The 16748-nt window shown below is 49.8% G+C and overlaps 1 protein-coding gene across 3 annotated transcripts in view; it reads right to left on the bottom strand.

The window, feature by feature from the left end:
* Window positions 1-16526, bottom strand: part of LDLR (low density lipoprotein receptor) — a 43553-nt gene extending 27027 nt beyond the window's left edge. The window contains exons 1-4 of one of the 3 annotated variants that reach the window (XM_024351165.3): window positions 16313-16526; window positions 5590-5712; window positions 3132-3254; window positions 316-696 (exon numbers count right to left, since the gene is read on the bottom strand). In XM_024351165.3, coding sequence (XP_024206933.1) covers window positions 316-696; window positions 3132-3254; window positions 5590-5712; window positions 16313-16379 — 694 coding nt within the window. In that variant the 5' untranslated portion in view covers window positions 16380-16526. The remainder of the gene's footprint in view (window positions 1-315; window positions 697-3131; window positions 3255-5589; window positions 5713-16312) is intronic. The other 2 variants (XM_024351166.3, XM_063801206.1) reach the window with 2 other exon arrangements.
* Window positions 16527-16748: the final 222 nt, after the last annotated feature.

The raw sequence follows: 16748 nt of genomic DNA, 5'->3' as shown, positions 1-16748 counted from the left end.
ACAAAAAACAACCAGCACCTTCCAAACAGTGATTTCCCAATAAGCTAACAGCAACCATCGGCCAGCCTGGGGCCTCATGGTGGCCATATGGATGCAGGAAATTTAGAGATGAAAAAAATCACAGAGTGAGACTCCATCTCAAAAACAAAATAAAGAAAGAAAAGAAAAAAAAGAAACAAACATGAAATGGGAATACTTTCTTGGCATGTTGTTCGAAATCCACTTCGGCACCTAAATCACTGCATGTCCAATACCTGGGGGAGCCCAGGGACAGGTGATAGGATGCCCCGGTCCCGCCCCCGGCCCCACCCATACCGCAGTTTTCCTCGTCAGATTTGTCCTTGCAGTCGGGGCCACCATCACAGCGCCAGCTGGAGTGGATGCACTCGCCACTTAGGCAGTGGAACTCGAAGGCCGAGCAGGGGCTACTGTCCCCTTGGAACACGTAAAGACCCCTACAGTGCTGCGGCCACTCATCCGAGCCATCTTCGCAGTCGGGGTCGTTGTCGCAGGCCCACAGCTGGGGGATGCAGGTGGAGCTGTTGCACTGGAAGCTGGCGGGGCCACAGGTGAGCACCGGGCAGGAGGCCTCGTCTGAGCCGTCCAAGCAGTCCCGGTCTGAGTCACAGACGAACTGCCGAGAGATGCACTTCCCATCGTGGCAGCGAAACTCGTCCTGGGAGCACGTCTTGGGGGCTGCAGGGATGGATGGGCCGAGACCACCATCACCGTGTGAAGTCTCCCAACACCAGCCCATTATATAGCCGGGGACGCTGCCGCAGTGAGGCCAGGCCCCTGGAAAGGCGGGCTGGGGAGCAGTCAGGGGCCATGGACTCTGAAGCACTGCCCTCTCGGTGCCTCAGTTTCCTTATCCGTACACATTTCCCAGCACTGCTATGAGCACTGGTGCGTTAATAGGTGTAAAGCTGTTAAACTGAGACCTGCAAGATGGTAGCACAATTTATAGAATTGCTGTCCTTATTTTGGGTTGAGTATCCCTTCTCTAAAATGCTTGGGACCAGAAGTGTTTTGGATTTTGAATTTTTTTGGATTTTGGAATATTTTCAAAGTTGGAATATTTTTCTGATTTTGGAATGTTTCAAATTTGGAATATCCTTAATGTTGTGGGTGAACATTGACTATCTGGACCAGTGGTGTGGGGGTAAGAATTTATCAAGACAGTTGTAGGTACAGCCGGCCTCAGTGGCTCATGGCCGTAATCCTAGCACTTTGGGAGGCTGAGGTGGGAGGATCACTTGAGGTCAGGATTTCAAGACCACCTTGGCCAACATGGTGAAACCCCGTCTCTACTAAAAATACAAAAATTAGCCTGTATGCTGGTGCACGCCTGTAATCCCAGCTACTCGGGAAGCTGAGGCAGGAGAATCGCTTGAACCCAGTAGGTAGAGGTTGCAGTGAGCTGAGATTGCACCACTGAACTCCAGCCTGGGCAACAGAGTGAGACTCCATCTCAAAAAAGAAAGAAAGAAATTTAAAAAAAGGTAGTTGTAAGTACAGAAAGACAGATTTATTCCAGAAAGTAGGTAGGAAAATACCTTGCAAGAAAGCAATGAGCAGGTCAGCAAGAGAGGAGCTGACTGCCAGAAGACAAAGGCTTGCTGGGAATTTTTTTTTTTTTTTTGAGACGAAGTCTCACTCTTGTCCCCCAGGCTGGAGTGCGATGGCACGATCTCGGCTCACTGCAACTTCCACCTCCCGGGTTCAAGCGATTCTCCTGCCTCAGCCTTCCAAGTAGCTGGGATTATAGGCACCTGCCACCACGCCTGGCTAATTTTTTTGTATTTTTAATAGAGACGGGGTTTCACCATGTTGGCCAGGCTGGTCTCAAACTCCTGACCTCAGGTGATCCACCCGCCTCAGTCTCCCAAAATGCTGGGATTACAGGTGTGAGCCACTGCACCTGGCCGCTTGCTGGAGATTTTATAGAATGGTGCTTGTGCTGTGCGCTGAAGAGGGCTTTGTGCAGTACTTATAATGCCGAGGTTGCAGTGAGCTAACTTGCAATTTTCTATCAGCCGAGGTGTCTGATGATAGCTGGGCGCAGGAAGATAAGGAGTTATTTACACAGGAGGGCTGTGTGTTCTGGACCATGGAGAAAGGCAGAGTTACATAGTTTGTCGGCCTTCTTCTTCTTTTTTTTTGAGACAGAATTTCACTCTTGTCCCCCAGGCTGGAGTGCAATGGCGTGATATTGGCTCACTGCAACCTCCGCCTCCCAGGTTCAAGTGATTCTCCTGTCTCAGCCTCCCGAGTAGCTGGGATTACAGGCAGACGCCACCACACCTGGCTAGTTTTTGTATTTTCAGTAGAGATGGGGTTTCACCGTGTTGGCCAGGCTGCTCTCGAACTCCTGACCTCAAGTGATCCACCCGCCTCAGCCTCTCAAAAGGCTGGGATTACAGGGGTGAGCCACCGTGCCTGACCCTATCTGCCTTCTTTTATTGCTTTCCTTTGGTTCGGCCAGCCTGGTTTTTTTCCTAATTAGGACTCCACACTCAGTGGTAAAAATCCGAAATCCAAAATGCTCCAATAAGCATTTCCTTCTAAAGGTCAGTGCTCAAGACGTTTCAGAATTTCGGGTGCTCAAGACTTTGAATTTCGGGGTTTTGGATTTGGATGTGTCACTTGTATTAAGACAGCCAAGAAGACGCCCAGCTTCAAAGTCCATTTCCCTTCGGGATTCTTGGCCTTGCTCCTTGGCAGAACTTTCTGGCTTTTCCCCCTTCATGTTACGTGGGTCATTGAGGCTTGGCTAGCAAGTGTCACTATGTGTTCAGCCTCACGGGGCGGGGATCACAGGATCACGGGGATCACGACCAGCGGGAATCACAGCGGCTTGCCAGTGTGTGTACCAGGTGGCTAGCCCTCGGCAGGGACAGCCTCCCTGACTGTGCGTGACAAACCCAAAGAGGTAGCACCATCCCCACTTTGTAATGCCTCCTGGTCAAGGGGGGATTTGAAGGGCGGAAGAGGCTTGGTATGAGCCCCCAAGAGATGGAGCCCAGTTCGGGGCAGCTGCCTTGCAGCTCGAGCAGGACCCCGTAGAGACAAAGTCAGACCACTCCCCAGGACTCAGATAGGCTCAATAGCAAAGGCAGGGCCACACTTACGACAGCCTTGCTCGTCTGAGCCGTTGTCGCAGTCCACTTGGCCATCGCACCTCCAGAACTGAGGAATGCAGCGGTTGACACGGCCCCCACAGCTGAAGTCCCCGGATTTGCAGGTGACAGACACTACAGAAGAGACAGGATTGAACTGTCACTCAAAGGAAAGACCCACTGAGGCCAAGCACAGTGGCTCACGCCTGTAATCCCAGCACTTTGGGAGGCCAAGGCGGGTGGATCACATGAGGTCAGGGGTTCAAGACCAGCCTGGCCAATATAGTGAAACCCTGTCTCTACTAAAAATACAAAAATTAGTTGGGTGTGGTGGCGGGCACCTGTAGTCCCAGCTACTCGGGAGGCTGAGGCAGGAGAATCACTTTAACCTGGGAGGAGGAGGTTGCGGTGAGCCGAGATCCTGCCATTGCACTCCAGCCTGGGCGGCAGAGTGAGACTCCGTCACACACACACACACACAAAAGACCCACTGGCCTTGCCAATCCTGTCTTTGCAAAGGAAAACCCCCGAACTTTGAAGAGAATGTCAATCCCACTTTTTTTTTTTTTGAGACAGAGTCTTGCTCTGTCGCCCAGGCTGGAGTACAGTGGCATGATCTCGGCTCACTGCAAGCTCCGCCTCTGGGGTTCACGCCATTCTCCTGCCTCAGCCTCCTGAGTAGCTGGGACTACAGGCACCCACCACCACGCCTGGCTAATTTTTTGTATTTTTTTAGTAGAGACGGGGTTTCACCGTGTTAGCCAGGATGGTCTCGATCTCCTGACCTCGTGATCCGCCTGCCTCGGCCTCTGAAAGTGCTGGGATTACAGGTGTGAGCCACCGCGCCCGACCTAATCCCACTTTTTTTTTTAGTAGAGATAGAAGTTTCATCATGTTGAGCAGGCTGGTCTCAAACTCATGGCCTCAAGTGATCCGCCTACCTCAGCCTCCCAAAGTGCTGGGATTCTAGGCATGAGCCACCATGCCTGGTCTCCCATTTTAAAAATATATATATATACATACATATGGGGCGGGCTCAGTGGCTCACGCCTGTAATCCCAACACTTTGGGAGGCCAAAGCTGGCGGACCACGAGGTCAGGAGATTGAGACCATCCTGGCTAACATGGTGAAACCCCGTCTCTACTAAAAATACAAAAAATTAGCTGGGCGTGGTAGTGGGCGCCTGTAGTCCCAGCTACTCGGGAGGCTGAGGCAGGAGAATGGCATGAACCCAGGAGGCACAGCTTGCAGTGAGCTGAGATCGCGCCACTGCACTCCAGCCTGCGCAACAGAGCAAGACTCCGTCTCAAAAAAAAAAAAAAGAAAAGAAAAGAAAAGAAAAAGAAAAAAACAAAAACAAAAACAAGTATTTATTTATTATTTATTTTTTAGAGATGAGGTCTAGCTATGTCACCCAGGTGGCCCTCAAACTCCTGGGCTTTATAAAGCAATCTTTCTGCCTTTGTGCCTCAGCCTCCCAAGTAGCTGGGACTACAGACACAAGCCATTGTGCCCGGCCAAGCCTACCCCTTTATGGGTCAAAACGGAGGGCATTTAAATGGAGCTTGTTAAAAATTGGATATTAGGCTGAGTGCGGTGGCTCACACCTGTATCCCAATACTTTGGGAGTTTGAGGCAAGAGAACCGCTTGAGCCCAAGAGATCAAGGCTGCAGTGAAGTATGATCGTGCCACTGGACTCCAGCCTGGGTAACAGAATTAGACTCCATCTCTTAAAAAAAAAAAAAAATAGGCCGGGAATGGTGGCTCACGCCTGTAATCCCAGCACTTTGGGAGGCGGAGGCAGGTGGATCACGAGGTCAGGAGATCGAGACCATCCCGGCTAACATGGTGAAACCCCATCTCTACTAAAGATACAAAAAATTAGCCGGATGTGGTGGCGGGTGCCTGTAGTCCCAGCTACTCGGGAGGCTGAGGCAGGAGGATGGCGTGAACCTGGGAGGCGGAGGTTGCAGTGAGCTGAGATCACGCCACTGCACTCCAGCCTGGGCAACAGAACGAGACTCAGTCTCAAAAAAAAAAAAAGATATTAGGTTATGCAAAGTTTTGGAACAAGATAGAGGTGGTGGCCACACAGCATTGCAGATGTGTTAATGCCACTGAGCTGGTTAATTTCATGTTATGTGAAATTCACATCAACTGAAAAAACAATAGAGCCATTTAATGGCTTTAAGGAAAGCTCCAATAATTCATTCTCTCCCCACCTCCTAATTCATGATTGAATACATCAAAACCCACTGGCCACTTTTCCAGCCACCATCATCAAAAAGGGGTTAAGAATCGTGTCACAGGCCAGGCGTGGTGCCTGTAATCCCAGCACTTTGGGAGACCGAGGCCAGTGGACCACTTGAGACCAGAAATTGAAGACCAGCCTAGCCAACATGGCGAGACCCTGTCTCTATTACCAAAAAAAAAAAAAAAAATGCATATCATGCCCAAAGAGGACTCACAGCATGTCTCCTGGGACTCATCAGAGCCATCCTGGCACTCAGCGCTGCCATCACAGACCCACTTGTAGGAGATGCATTTCCCGTCTTGGCACTGGAACTCGTTTCTTTCACATCTGTCGCCCACTGAGAGAGAGGAAAACGAGAAAGGGTCTGCTTAACGCCAGAATCAGAAACTGACCACGTTTCCTGTGTCTATTTCCTGCCAACTAAAGAATTAGCCAGAAATGTCATCCGATCAGGAACAGTCTGATTCCCAGGGTATTAAGCAAGCACAACAAATGAAATTTTATGAACCCCAAAATTCAGTGGAGGACACAAAGAAGAAACCCAAGAGAGACACTTGTCAACAAAGGCTAATGTTGTTGATTCCAAAATATGGACTCTCTGGGGTACGGGGAAAAAAATATTAGAACTTCCATGCACATTAATAAAGAAAGGAAGAGTATTTAGCATATTAAAAACCTGTACTACGGCTGGGCACGGTGGCTCATGCCTATAATCCCAGCACTTTGGGAGGCCGAGGTGGGCAGATCACCTGAGGTCAGGAGTTCGAGACCAGCCTGGCCAACATGGTGAAACCCCGTCTCTACTAAAAATACAAAATTAGCTGGGCTTGGTGGCACATGCCTGTAATCCCAGCTACTCATGAGGCTGAGGCAGGAGAATCACTTGAACCTGGGAGGCGGAGGTTGTGGTGAGTCGAGATCATGCCATTGCACTCCAGCCTGGGCAACAAGAACAAAACTCCGTCTCAAAAAAAAACCTGTACTGCCCAGGCACGTTGGGTCATGACTGTAATCCCAGCACTTTGGGAGGCAGAGGTGGGTGGACTGCTTGAGCCCAGGAGTATGAAATCAGCCTGGACAACATAGTGAGACCCTTTATCTATTATAATTTTTTAAAAGTTAAAACAAAACAAACAAAACCTGTGTTGTTCTATCCACCTGACCATTAAAAAAACAAAAACAAAAAACGTGTACTGTAAAGAGTCATGAAGAAAACTCACAGACACAGCATAATCATTAAGGTGGAAGAAAACTTGAGTTTTCTTCAGTAGGTAGGGAAGAAATACTTAGATAAAGAATTATGAGAAATATAAGTGTAGAGGCCAGAGAACACAAATTTAGCAGTGAAGATAATCATGTATCTGAAGATCAGATCAAAAGAAATGGGAGAGAAACATTAACAAAAGATATAATAAGAGAAAACTTTTCCTTAGAAAACCAAGACTTAGATTATTACATTAAAATGAGAACAAAATAACTGTTTGGAAAATTTCCCAAAATATATTTACACCTTGGAAAAGAGATCAAAGTCTTATTGAATGTATTTAGTTTTCTTCTATTTTCTTTTTTTTTGAGACAGGGTCTCACTTTAGAGCGATCAGTGGAGCGATCATGGCCCACTGCAGCCTCAAACTCTGAGGCTCAAGCAATCTTCCCATCTCAGCCCCCTAAGTAGTTGGGACTAAAAGCACTCACCACCATGCCAGGCTAATTTTTCTACTTTTTGTAGAGATGGGGTCTTACTGTGTTACCTAGGCTGGTCTTGAACTCTTGGGCTCAAGCAATCCTCCCACCTCAGCCTCCCAAAGTGTTGTGATTTTAGGCATATGCCACCACACTTGGCCTGCATTTAGTTTTATATATTAAATTTGGATTTAGAATACTTTTTTTTCCTTTTTTTGAGACATAGCTTCACTCTGTTACCCAAACTGGAGTGCAGTGGCAGGATCATGGCTTACTGCAACCTGGATTGAACCTCGTGGGCTCAAGTGATCCTCCTGCCTCAGCCCCCCAAATAAATGGGACTACAGGCACATGCCACCATGCCCAGCTAATGTTGGAATTTTTTGTAGAGACAAGGTCTCACTATGTTAACTAGGCTGGTCTCAAACTCCTAAAGTGATCCTCCCTCCGCAGCCTCCCAATATGCTGGGATTACAGGCATGAGCCACCACACTGGGCCCTCTAATACCTTTGTATGAAAGATTCTGGTTCTGTGAACTAGAATCAAAGCAACTTTTATAAATCAAAGTATAAACTTTGATTCCCTATGTAAACTAAGGCAATAAAAGCAATAACAAATTATTATTATTATTATTATTATTTTCAGACAGAGTCTCACTCTGTCACCCAGGCTGGAGTGCAGTGGTGCAATCTTGGCTCACTGCAACCTCTGCTTCCCAGGTTCAAGCGATTCTCCTGCCTCAGCCTCCCAAGTAGCTGGGGATCACCAGCAACTGCCACCATGCCCAGGTAATTTCTTGTATTTTAGTAGAGATGGAGTTTCACTATATTGGCCAGGCTGGCCTTGAACTCCTGACCAAAGTGCTGGGATTATAGGCTGGAGCCACCATGCCCAGCCGCAATAACAAATTATGATTGCTTATCTCAGCATGCACTATGCACTTATTATTACTATAATAAGGTAACAATACCAAGAAGAAAAAAAAATCTGCCTTTTTAAATATTTTATTTTATTTTATTTTTGACACAGAGTCTCACTCTGTCGCCCAGGCTGGAGTGCAATGGCACAATCTCAACTCACTGCAAACCTCCACCTCTGGGTTCAAGTGATTCTCCTGCCTTAGCTTCCTGAGTAGCTTGGGAATACAGGCGCGTGACACCACACCCGGCTAATTTTTGCATTTTTTGTAGAGACGGGGTTTCACCATGCTGCCCAGCCTGGTCTCAAATTCCTGACCTCAAGTGATCTGCCTGTCTCAGCCTCTCAGTGCTGGGATTACAGGTGTGAGCCACCATGCCCAGCCAAGTCTGACTTTTTATCTTTGTGAAGATGTAACAGATGCTATCCAGGAAAATCACATACAAGGGTTTGTTTTTTGTTTTTGAGACAGAGTCTCATTCTGTTGCCCAGACTGGAGTGCAATGGTATGATCTTGACTCACTGTAACCTCTGCCTCCCAGGTTCAAGCGATTCTCCTGCCTTAACCCTTCCAAGTAGCTGGGATTACAGGCACGCGCCACCGTGCCTAGCTACATAAGTACATCAATAAGTTCTGATCGATGGTTGAAACTTTGGGAGGCCGAGGTGGGCGGATCACCAAATCAGGAGATCGAGACCATCCTGGCTAACATGGTGAAACCCCATCTCTACTAAAAAAATTAGCTGGGCATGTTGGCGGGCGCCTGTAATCCCAGCTACTCAGGAGGCTGAGGCAGGAGAATCGCTTGAACCCGGGAGGCAGAGGCTGCAGTGAACTGAGATCACGCCACCATACTGCAGCCTGGGCGACAGAGACTCTGTCTCAAAAAAAAAAAAAGAAAAAGAAAATATGACCACATGACCAGGTGCAGTGGCTCATGCCTGTAATCCCAACACTTTGGGAGGCAGAGACAGGATTGTTTGAGCCCAGGAATTCCAGACTGGCCTAGGCAACATACCAAGACCCCATCTCTACAAAATAAAAAAAAGAATAATTTTTAAAAAAGAATATATGACCGCATCTTCTGTGATAATCCTTTCAGAAGGCAGAGCCTAATTCGTCTCCTCTGGAGTGGCACTGGACTTTTAATGACTTGCTTCTGATAGGAAAATGTAGAGACGACAGGGAGTGGCTTCTGAGCCTAGTTCATGGCCATGCTCATTGTTGGATCGACTGCTCCAGGGGAGGCCAGCTGCATGTCATGAGTCCACTCAAGCAGCTGGAGGGAGAGCTCCACGCAGCAGGGAACTGAGGCCTCCAGCCAAGAGCCACTGAGTGCGCCATCTTGGAAGTGGATCCTTCAACCCCAGCCAAGCCTTCCTATGCCTGCAGCTTCTGAAAATATGTTTTTCTCTCCTGCCAATATTTTGATTGCAACTTCATGAGAGACCCTGAGCTGGAACCATCTAGCTGTGCTGCTTCCAAATTCCTGACACGCAAAAACTGAGAAATCATAAATGTGCTGTTTTAAACCACTACGTTTTGGGCTAATTTGATATGTAGCAAGAAATGAGTCATTTCCTCCTTTAAGCACAGTTGAAACTGAGTTGTAGGTAATTAACATACAACCTAACTTTAAAAGATGTATCTATGTCTTTTTTTCTTTCTCTTTTGGACACAGGCTCTCACTCTGTCGCCCAGGTTGGAGTGCAGTGGCATGACTGAGGCTCACGGCAGCCTCCACCTCCCAGGTTCATGCGATCCTCCTGCCTAAGCCTAACTGAACAGCTGTGACTAGAGGGGTGCACCATCACACTCAGCTAACTTTTTATTTATTTTTTGCAGAGACAGGGGTCTCACTATGTTGCCCAGGCTGGTCTCAAACTCCTGGGCTCAAGCGATCCACCCACCCATCTCCGCCTCCCAAAGTGCTAGGATTACAGGCATCAGCCACCGCATCCAGCCCCCTTTATCCATTTCAACTTTGATGGTTGACCCAGCACATTCATGTGGATTCCCTGAAAGTTAGAGTAGTAAGGGGGTTAGAGAGACAATCCTGGGCTTCAGTGGCTTTCCAGGCCATTTAACTAGAACAACTTGGGTAACTGACTTAATCCTTCTGGGACTCAGTTTCCTGATCTGTAAAATGGGGGAGAATGGCAGTCTCTACTTCCTAGAGGGTGTTTTGAGAATTAAAGAACAGAACAGGCTGGGCGCAGTGACTCACGTCTGTAATCTCAGCACTTTGAGAGGCCGAAGTGGGCGGATCACCTGAGTTCAGGAGTTCGAGACCAGCCTGGCCAACATGGTGAAACCCCGTCTCTACTAAAAATACAAAAATTAGCCGGGCATGGTGGCGGGCGCCTGTAATCCCAGCTGCTCAGGTGGCTGAGGCAGGAGAATCACTTGAACCCGAATGCCTGTAATTGCAGCTACTCGGGAGGCTGAAACATGAGAATCATTTGAACCCACGACGCAGGGGCTGCAGTGAGCCCAGATTGTGCCACTGCACTCCAGCCTGGGCAACAGAGCGAGACTCTGTCAAAAAAAAAGAAAAGAAAAGAAAAGAAAAAAGGGAAGGAAGAGAGAAGAAAATGAGTCGAGCTTTGGAATCTGCTGTGGTCACAAACTCTGATAATTCTCTTGCCTAACTACAGATCTGTCAATATTGTACACACCCCGCTTTGACAATATCGTACACACCCCACTGACTCACAGCTCAATTTCAACTGTGCTTAAAGGAGGAAATGACTCATTTCTTGTGCTGACACACCAGGTGGGCAAAAAGCAATTGAGATTCCAGGAGGCTTGCGATAAATAAAAAGGAAAGTTGGGCCAGAGGCATTGGCAATCAAGATCTTAAGGGAGGAGCCTCTGATCACCCCACTAGGTGACCGCAGCTTTGGTGACCACTAATCCAATGCTCTCGCCTCCCCTACCTCTGTACGAGGGCCCAGCTTACAAACTAAATGTGCCACTGGGTAGACCGGGAATGTCAGTAACACCTGAAGGTCCTTTAAGGAGGGATAAAGAACAATAAAAACCTTTCCCTGAAGAAAAACAAAACCTTTCCCTGGACCTCAAGCTCTCCCCTGACTATTATTCTCCAAATATTTGCTGGCCACAGGTGGCTCAAGACTGCACCCATGGGGAGGACCCCACGATGACCTATTTCTGTGATCTACCACCTGGGCAACTCTCCAGACAATGTTTCAAAAGTGGATTTCCCCAGCACTTTGGGAGGCTGAGGAGGGAGGACTGCTTGAGCCCAGGAGTTTGAGACCAACTGAGACAACAAAGCGAGACCCCCATCTCTACAAAAAATACAAAACTTAGCCAAGCATAGTGGCACACACCTGTAATCCCAGCTACTTGGGAGACTGAGTGGGGAGGATGGCTTAAGCCTGGGAGGTCGAGGATGCAGTGATGTGCGCTCCAGCCTGGGCGGGAGACCCTGTCTCAAAAAATAAAAACAAACAAACAAACAAACACACACAAAATTTAAACTCAGCTGGGAGTGGCCGGGTTCGGCGGCTCACGCCTATAATCCCAGCACTTTGGGAGGCTGAGGCGGGTGGATCACCTGAGGTTGGGAGTTCGAGAACAGCCTGAACCAATGTGGAGAAACCCCACCTCTACGAAAAATACAAAATTAGCCGGGCGTGGTGGTGCATGCCTGTAATCCCAGCTACTCAGGAGGCTGAGGCAGGAGAATCGCTTGAACCAGGAGGCGGAGGTTGCGGTGAGCCGAGATCGCGCCATTGCACTCCAGTCTGGGCAACAAGAGCAAAACTCCATCTCAATAAATAAATAAATAAATAAATAAATAAATAAATAAACTGAGGTGGGAGTGGTAACACGTGCGTGTAGTCCCAGCTACTCAGGAGGCTGAGAGAGGAGGATCAGTTGAGTGCAGAAGCTGGAGGCTGCAGTGAGCTATAACTGCACACTTCAGCCTGAGCGACAGGGCAAGACCCTGCCTCCAAAAAAATAAAAGGGGATTTTACTGCAACAGGCGCAGCCAGACAGCAGTTGCCTGCAAAATGAGCTCCCTTGGCCTAGCTAGTGGGGACAGGGCTCAGGAACGGAACAGTGCTGAGTGAGAGCACGTCAGGGAGCTGTCCTCACAGTTGCTGCCCTTCCCGAGCAAGGGGACAAAACCAGTCCTGTTCCAAACATCAACGGCCCAACGAAACCGCACCTCTTTCTTATTCTTTCAAGCAAGGTTGGCGTTTTTCATATTAGACCATTTGAATTTCAGGAAAAGCAAATTAGGCCAAGCGCGGTGGCTCACGCCTGTAATCTCAGCACTTTGGGAGGCCAAGGCAGGCGGCTCACCTGAGGTCAGGAGTTCGAGACCAGCCTGGCCAGCATGGCGAAACCCTGTCTCTACTAAAAGTACAAAATTAGCCAGGCATGGTAGCGGGTGCCCGTACCCTAGCTACCCAGGAGGCTGAGACACGAGAATCCCTTGAACCCCGGAGGCAGAAGTTGCAATGAGCTGAGATTAGGCAATCTAAGTGAGACTCCATCTCAAAAAAAAAAAAAAGGAAGTAAACTAGAGCATGGATCCCCAGATTTTCTCACGCTAGGGATGCCTAAAAAGCAATGAGCTCCTCTCAAAAACACAAAAAGGCCAGGCGCAGTGACTCAAGCCTGTACTCCCAGCACTTTGGGAAACTGACGCGGGCAGATCACAAGGTCAGGAGTTCAAGGCCAGCCTGACCAATATGGTGAAACCCCGTCTCTACTGAAAATACAAAAATTAGCCGGGTGTGGTGGCAGGCGCCTGTAGTTCCAGCTACTCAGGAGGCTGAGGCAGAAGAATCGCTTGAACCCGGGAGGCAGAGGTTGCAGTGAGCCAAGATTGTGCCACTGCACTCCAGCCTGGGCAACTCAAACAAAAATAAACAAACAAAAAAAACACCTCTATAAATTCTAGTCCTCTAGCCCTCTGATCTCTCAAGTCACGAGTAACAAGTCAGGAACAAGGTTATCGAAACAGAAAAAGAGAATACACATTTCTGCTTTTTCCCCCAGCACACAAATGAGGTGGTGAATGCTTTCGATGTTTTCTTTCCCTGTGCTACCAAAAACAGTTGTACAAGGAAATCAAAACTGTAGCTAGAATCATTTCCTTGAAGGGGAAACAAACAAACGAAAATCCCCTGGCTTAAGGGAACAGAGCCAGCTGAAAATGAATGAGAAATCAATTGATCAGCTGGCACAGTGGGTCACGCCTTCAATCCTTGGACTTTGGGAGGCTGAGGCGGGTGGATCACAAGGTCAGGAGTTCGAGACTAGCCTGGCCAACGTGGTGAAACCCCATCTCTACTACAAATACAAAAATTAGCCGGGTGTGGTGGCAGGCGCCTATAATTCCAGCTACTCAGGAGGCTGAGGCAGGAGAATTCCTGGAACCTGGGAGGCGGGGGTTGCAGTGAGGCGAGATTATGCCATTGCACTCCAGCCTGGGTGACAGGGCGAGACTCCAACTCAAAAAAAAAAAAAAAAAATAGAAATCAATTGATCAGTGCTTCTTTCCAAATAAGGTGGGTATTTTCCCCAGAGTGATCTCAGCAATTGATTTTGCTTCCGGAAGAGAGAGCCTGACTCACTGTTTGCTGCTGGTCGGTTACATCTGCAGTCTCTTAGCAACAAAAGGCTATTTGCTTGACAGTTGGGACAGAGTGTGGAAGGCAAAAGGGACATCAAAAAGCCCATCAAAATAATAATAATAATAATAATAAAGCCCATCAAAGCAAGGAGCAACCGACCCATCTAGAATTGGATCTTATCAGGCAGGAAGTCTACAGATAAGAGCAGGAATGAGGAACAGAATTCCCTACAGGTTTTCTGTCTCAACAAAGGTCTCCCTGTTTTTCCCAGTGTTCCCTGGAAGATAGGTATTTCCGGAAATGACAAGGGAATCACCCTGGGGCTCGTTAAAGCAGCCAACTCCCTTACTCAAGTTTGGGTGAGTCATTGACACGTTTGGAGCTGCGCTCACCGCTGTTGCCTGATTTTGGTCTAAGTGAAGGCTTGCGGTTCAGATTCCAACAACTTCCCTTTGTAAAGGAAATGGACAAGAAACTCCCCCCTGGATATGCCTTGAAGCCAGCTAGAGCGTGAGGTGGTGCAGCTAGAAAGTGCTAGAAACACACACCAGCTCTCAGAAGTCTGGAGGAAAACATCAGAGGTGTAGTCTCCTTGACAACAGAGGAAACATCACATTCTCAGCCATCCCGGGAGAGAGAAGCTAAAGTGATGAACAAACAAGGCCTTGCCTAAGACTTCCTTAACATTTTCTCTTAAGGAAGAGGTTGATTGGTGAGTGAGATACACATTAATCCAGTGCCTCTCTTTCTTCTGTAAAACTGAGTGGCAGAATGTTTGCAATCATCATCATCCCCGGTGGGGTGCGGTGGCTCACTCCTGTAATCCCAACACTTTGGGAGGCTGAGGTAGGAGGATCGCTTGAGGCCAGGAGTTCAAGACCAGCCTGAGCAACCAAGCGAGACCTCATCTCTACAAAAAGTTAAAAAATAAATAAGTAAATAAAAATAAAAGAACAATCATCCGTATTTCATTCACCCTCCCTCCCTCTCTGGCCTCCCAGAGGAAACTGGTGTGTTAGTTACAGCGTGAATTTCAAGGCAGTTCAAAGCTCTCCATCCAGTCAAAGCCAACTCCCTTGCCAATTAAAAAAAAAGTTTCCTGCAATCCTTGTGTTCTTCAGGCAATCCCAATCCTTTTCTAGGCTAGGCTGGTTCTCAGGAGGGAAAGGGCCATGTAGCTATTGTCTAGGGCGAGGCTGTCTCTCTGCAACTAATTTAAAGCCACCTAAAAAGCTCTAACTCAGGATCATGCACTAACCAGCCTCTTGTGGAAATCTAAAATCTAATCCATTTCACCCAGAGGAAAAATCGCCGCTTGGACAGCTGAACCGAAGCCATTCACAGCCTCTGAAGAAGGGAGGCCACCCCAGGGGGTCGGTCCCGGGGGGTAGCTGCCCCACCGTGGCTGAAGACTCGGCTGCAGACCAAGGAGGGGCGGGGAGATTCTGAGGCAACGTTTCAACCTCGGAAGGAACCGAGGCCTTGAGGGTGGCCGGGGGCCCCTCTGTGAATTGATCGGGGCTGGTGGGGCGAGGGCGCCCCCCAGGACAAGGTGGGGACGGAGGTGTCGCCACAGAGCACAGCGGAAACCGGGGCCTTCGCCAGGAGGGCCCAGGATAACGGAGGGCGACTCGTGTATGTCGCGGAGGCGGCTCCGGGGACCCGGGACTTGTCGTCGCCTTTGTGACAGGAACCGCGGAGGAACGCCAGGCCTCCCCTGCATCCACCTCGCCCCGGACAAGGTGAGGCTCAGACTTCCGCGCCAGCCCCGCCCCGCTCGTACACAAGCCCTGTCCTCCCGACGCCCGCCTCCGCCTCCACCGCCTCACATTGGACGAGGGGAGTGGCTCGAGGGTCGCCTGTTCGGACTGCACCCAATGGAATTCGGGGGGCGGGCCAAAGGGGCGGGGGCAGGGGCGGGAGGGGGTGGCCCCCGTCCCGGAGCACGCGGCGGAATCCGGGGACTGCACCCAACTCAGGATGGCAGTGGCGCCCTGGGGTCGCGCAAAGCGGATCGGGACCCCTGAGCCCGCGGTGACCTCCAGGCTGGACATCCGGGTCTCCAGTCGCCCTTGCCCCCAGAAGGACTTAAGGCGGGGGTGGGAGTGATCCCTTCTTTTAGGACTGGAGGTCCCCACACCCAGCTCTGAGTTAGAAGAGAGGGTCCCGGCCGGGCGCGGTGGCTGACGCCTGTAATCCCAGCACTTTGGGAGGCCGAGGCGGGCAGATCACCTGAGGTCGGGGTTCGAGACCAGCCTGGCCAGAATGGTGAAACCCCCTCTCTACTAAAAATACAAAAATTAGGCGGGCGTGGTGGTTGGGCGCCTGTAATCCCAGCTATTCGGGAGGCTGAGAGAGGAGACTCGCTTAAACCCGGGAGGCGGAGGTTGCAGTGAGCTGTGATCGTGCCACTGCACTCCATCCTGGGCGACAGAGCTAGACTCCGTCTCAAAGAAGATGCGGTTTCTCACCCGGTGGAGACTTGGGGCACAGCCGTGCCCCGTTTCCCTTAAATCCCTCAGACTCCTCCCGACCCTCGCGCTCCCCTCAGCGCCCCCCTCCAGCGCCCCCTCCAGCCCTTTGGGAAGGACCCCGTGCCATTACCCCACAAGTCTCCCAGGGATGGAGTGATTATTTATACCCAAAAAAATAAATTCCCAAGGGCCCCCCCGGGGGCTCCCTCTCAACCTATTCTGGCGCCTGGAGCAAGCCTTACCTGCAGTCCCCGCCGCCGCGAGGAGCAAGGCGACGGTCCAGCGCAGTTTCCAGCCCCAGGGCTCCATGCTCGCAGCCTCTGCCAGGCAGTGTCCCGACCCGGATCACGACCTGCTGTGTCCTAGCTGGAAACCCTGGCTTCCCGCGATTGCACTCGGGGCCCACGTCATTTACAGCATTTCAATGTGAGGTTTCTAGCAGGGGGAGGAGTTTGCAGTGGGGTGATTTTCAAATGTCTTCACCTCACTGCAAGAGGAGGAGTTTCGAACGGCCGATGTGACATCGGCTTTTTAACCCGTGAAGCTCTGATTCCCACTCCAGTCCTTCGAAAGTGTCGCCAGGGCAGGCGACTTGATTTGTTGTATTTGGGTCTCCGGTGAAGAGCTGACCCCCCCCCCCCCCCCAAAATTGGAAACGCATCTTCTGAAAGATCCTCC

The sequence above is a fragment of the Pan troglodytes genome, chromosome 20 (assembly GCF_028858775.2).
Source record: "Pan troglodytes isolate AG18354 chromosome 20, NHGRI_mPanTro3-v2.0_pri, whole genome shotgun sequence".
Classification (NCBI taxonomy): domain Eukaryota; kingdom Metazoa; phylum Chordata; class Mammalia; order Primates; family Hominidae; genus Pan; species Pan troglodytes.
Note: the sequence above shows the minus strand (reverse complement) of the source record. Positions and strands in the feature narration are given on the sequence as shown.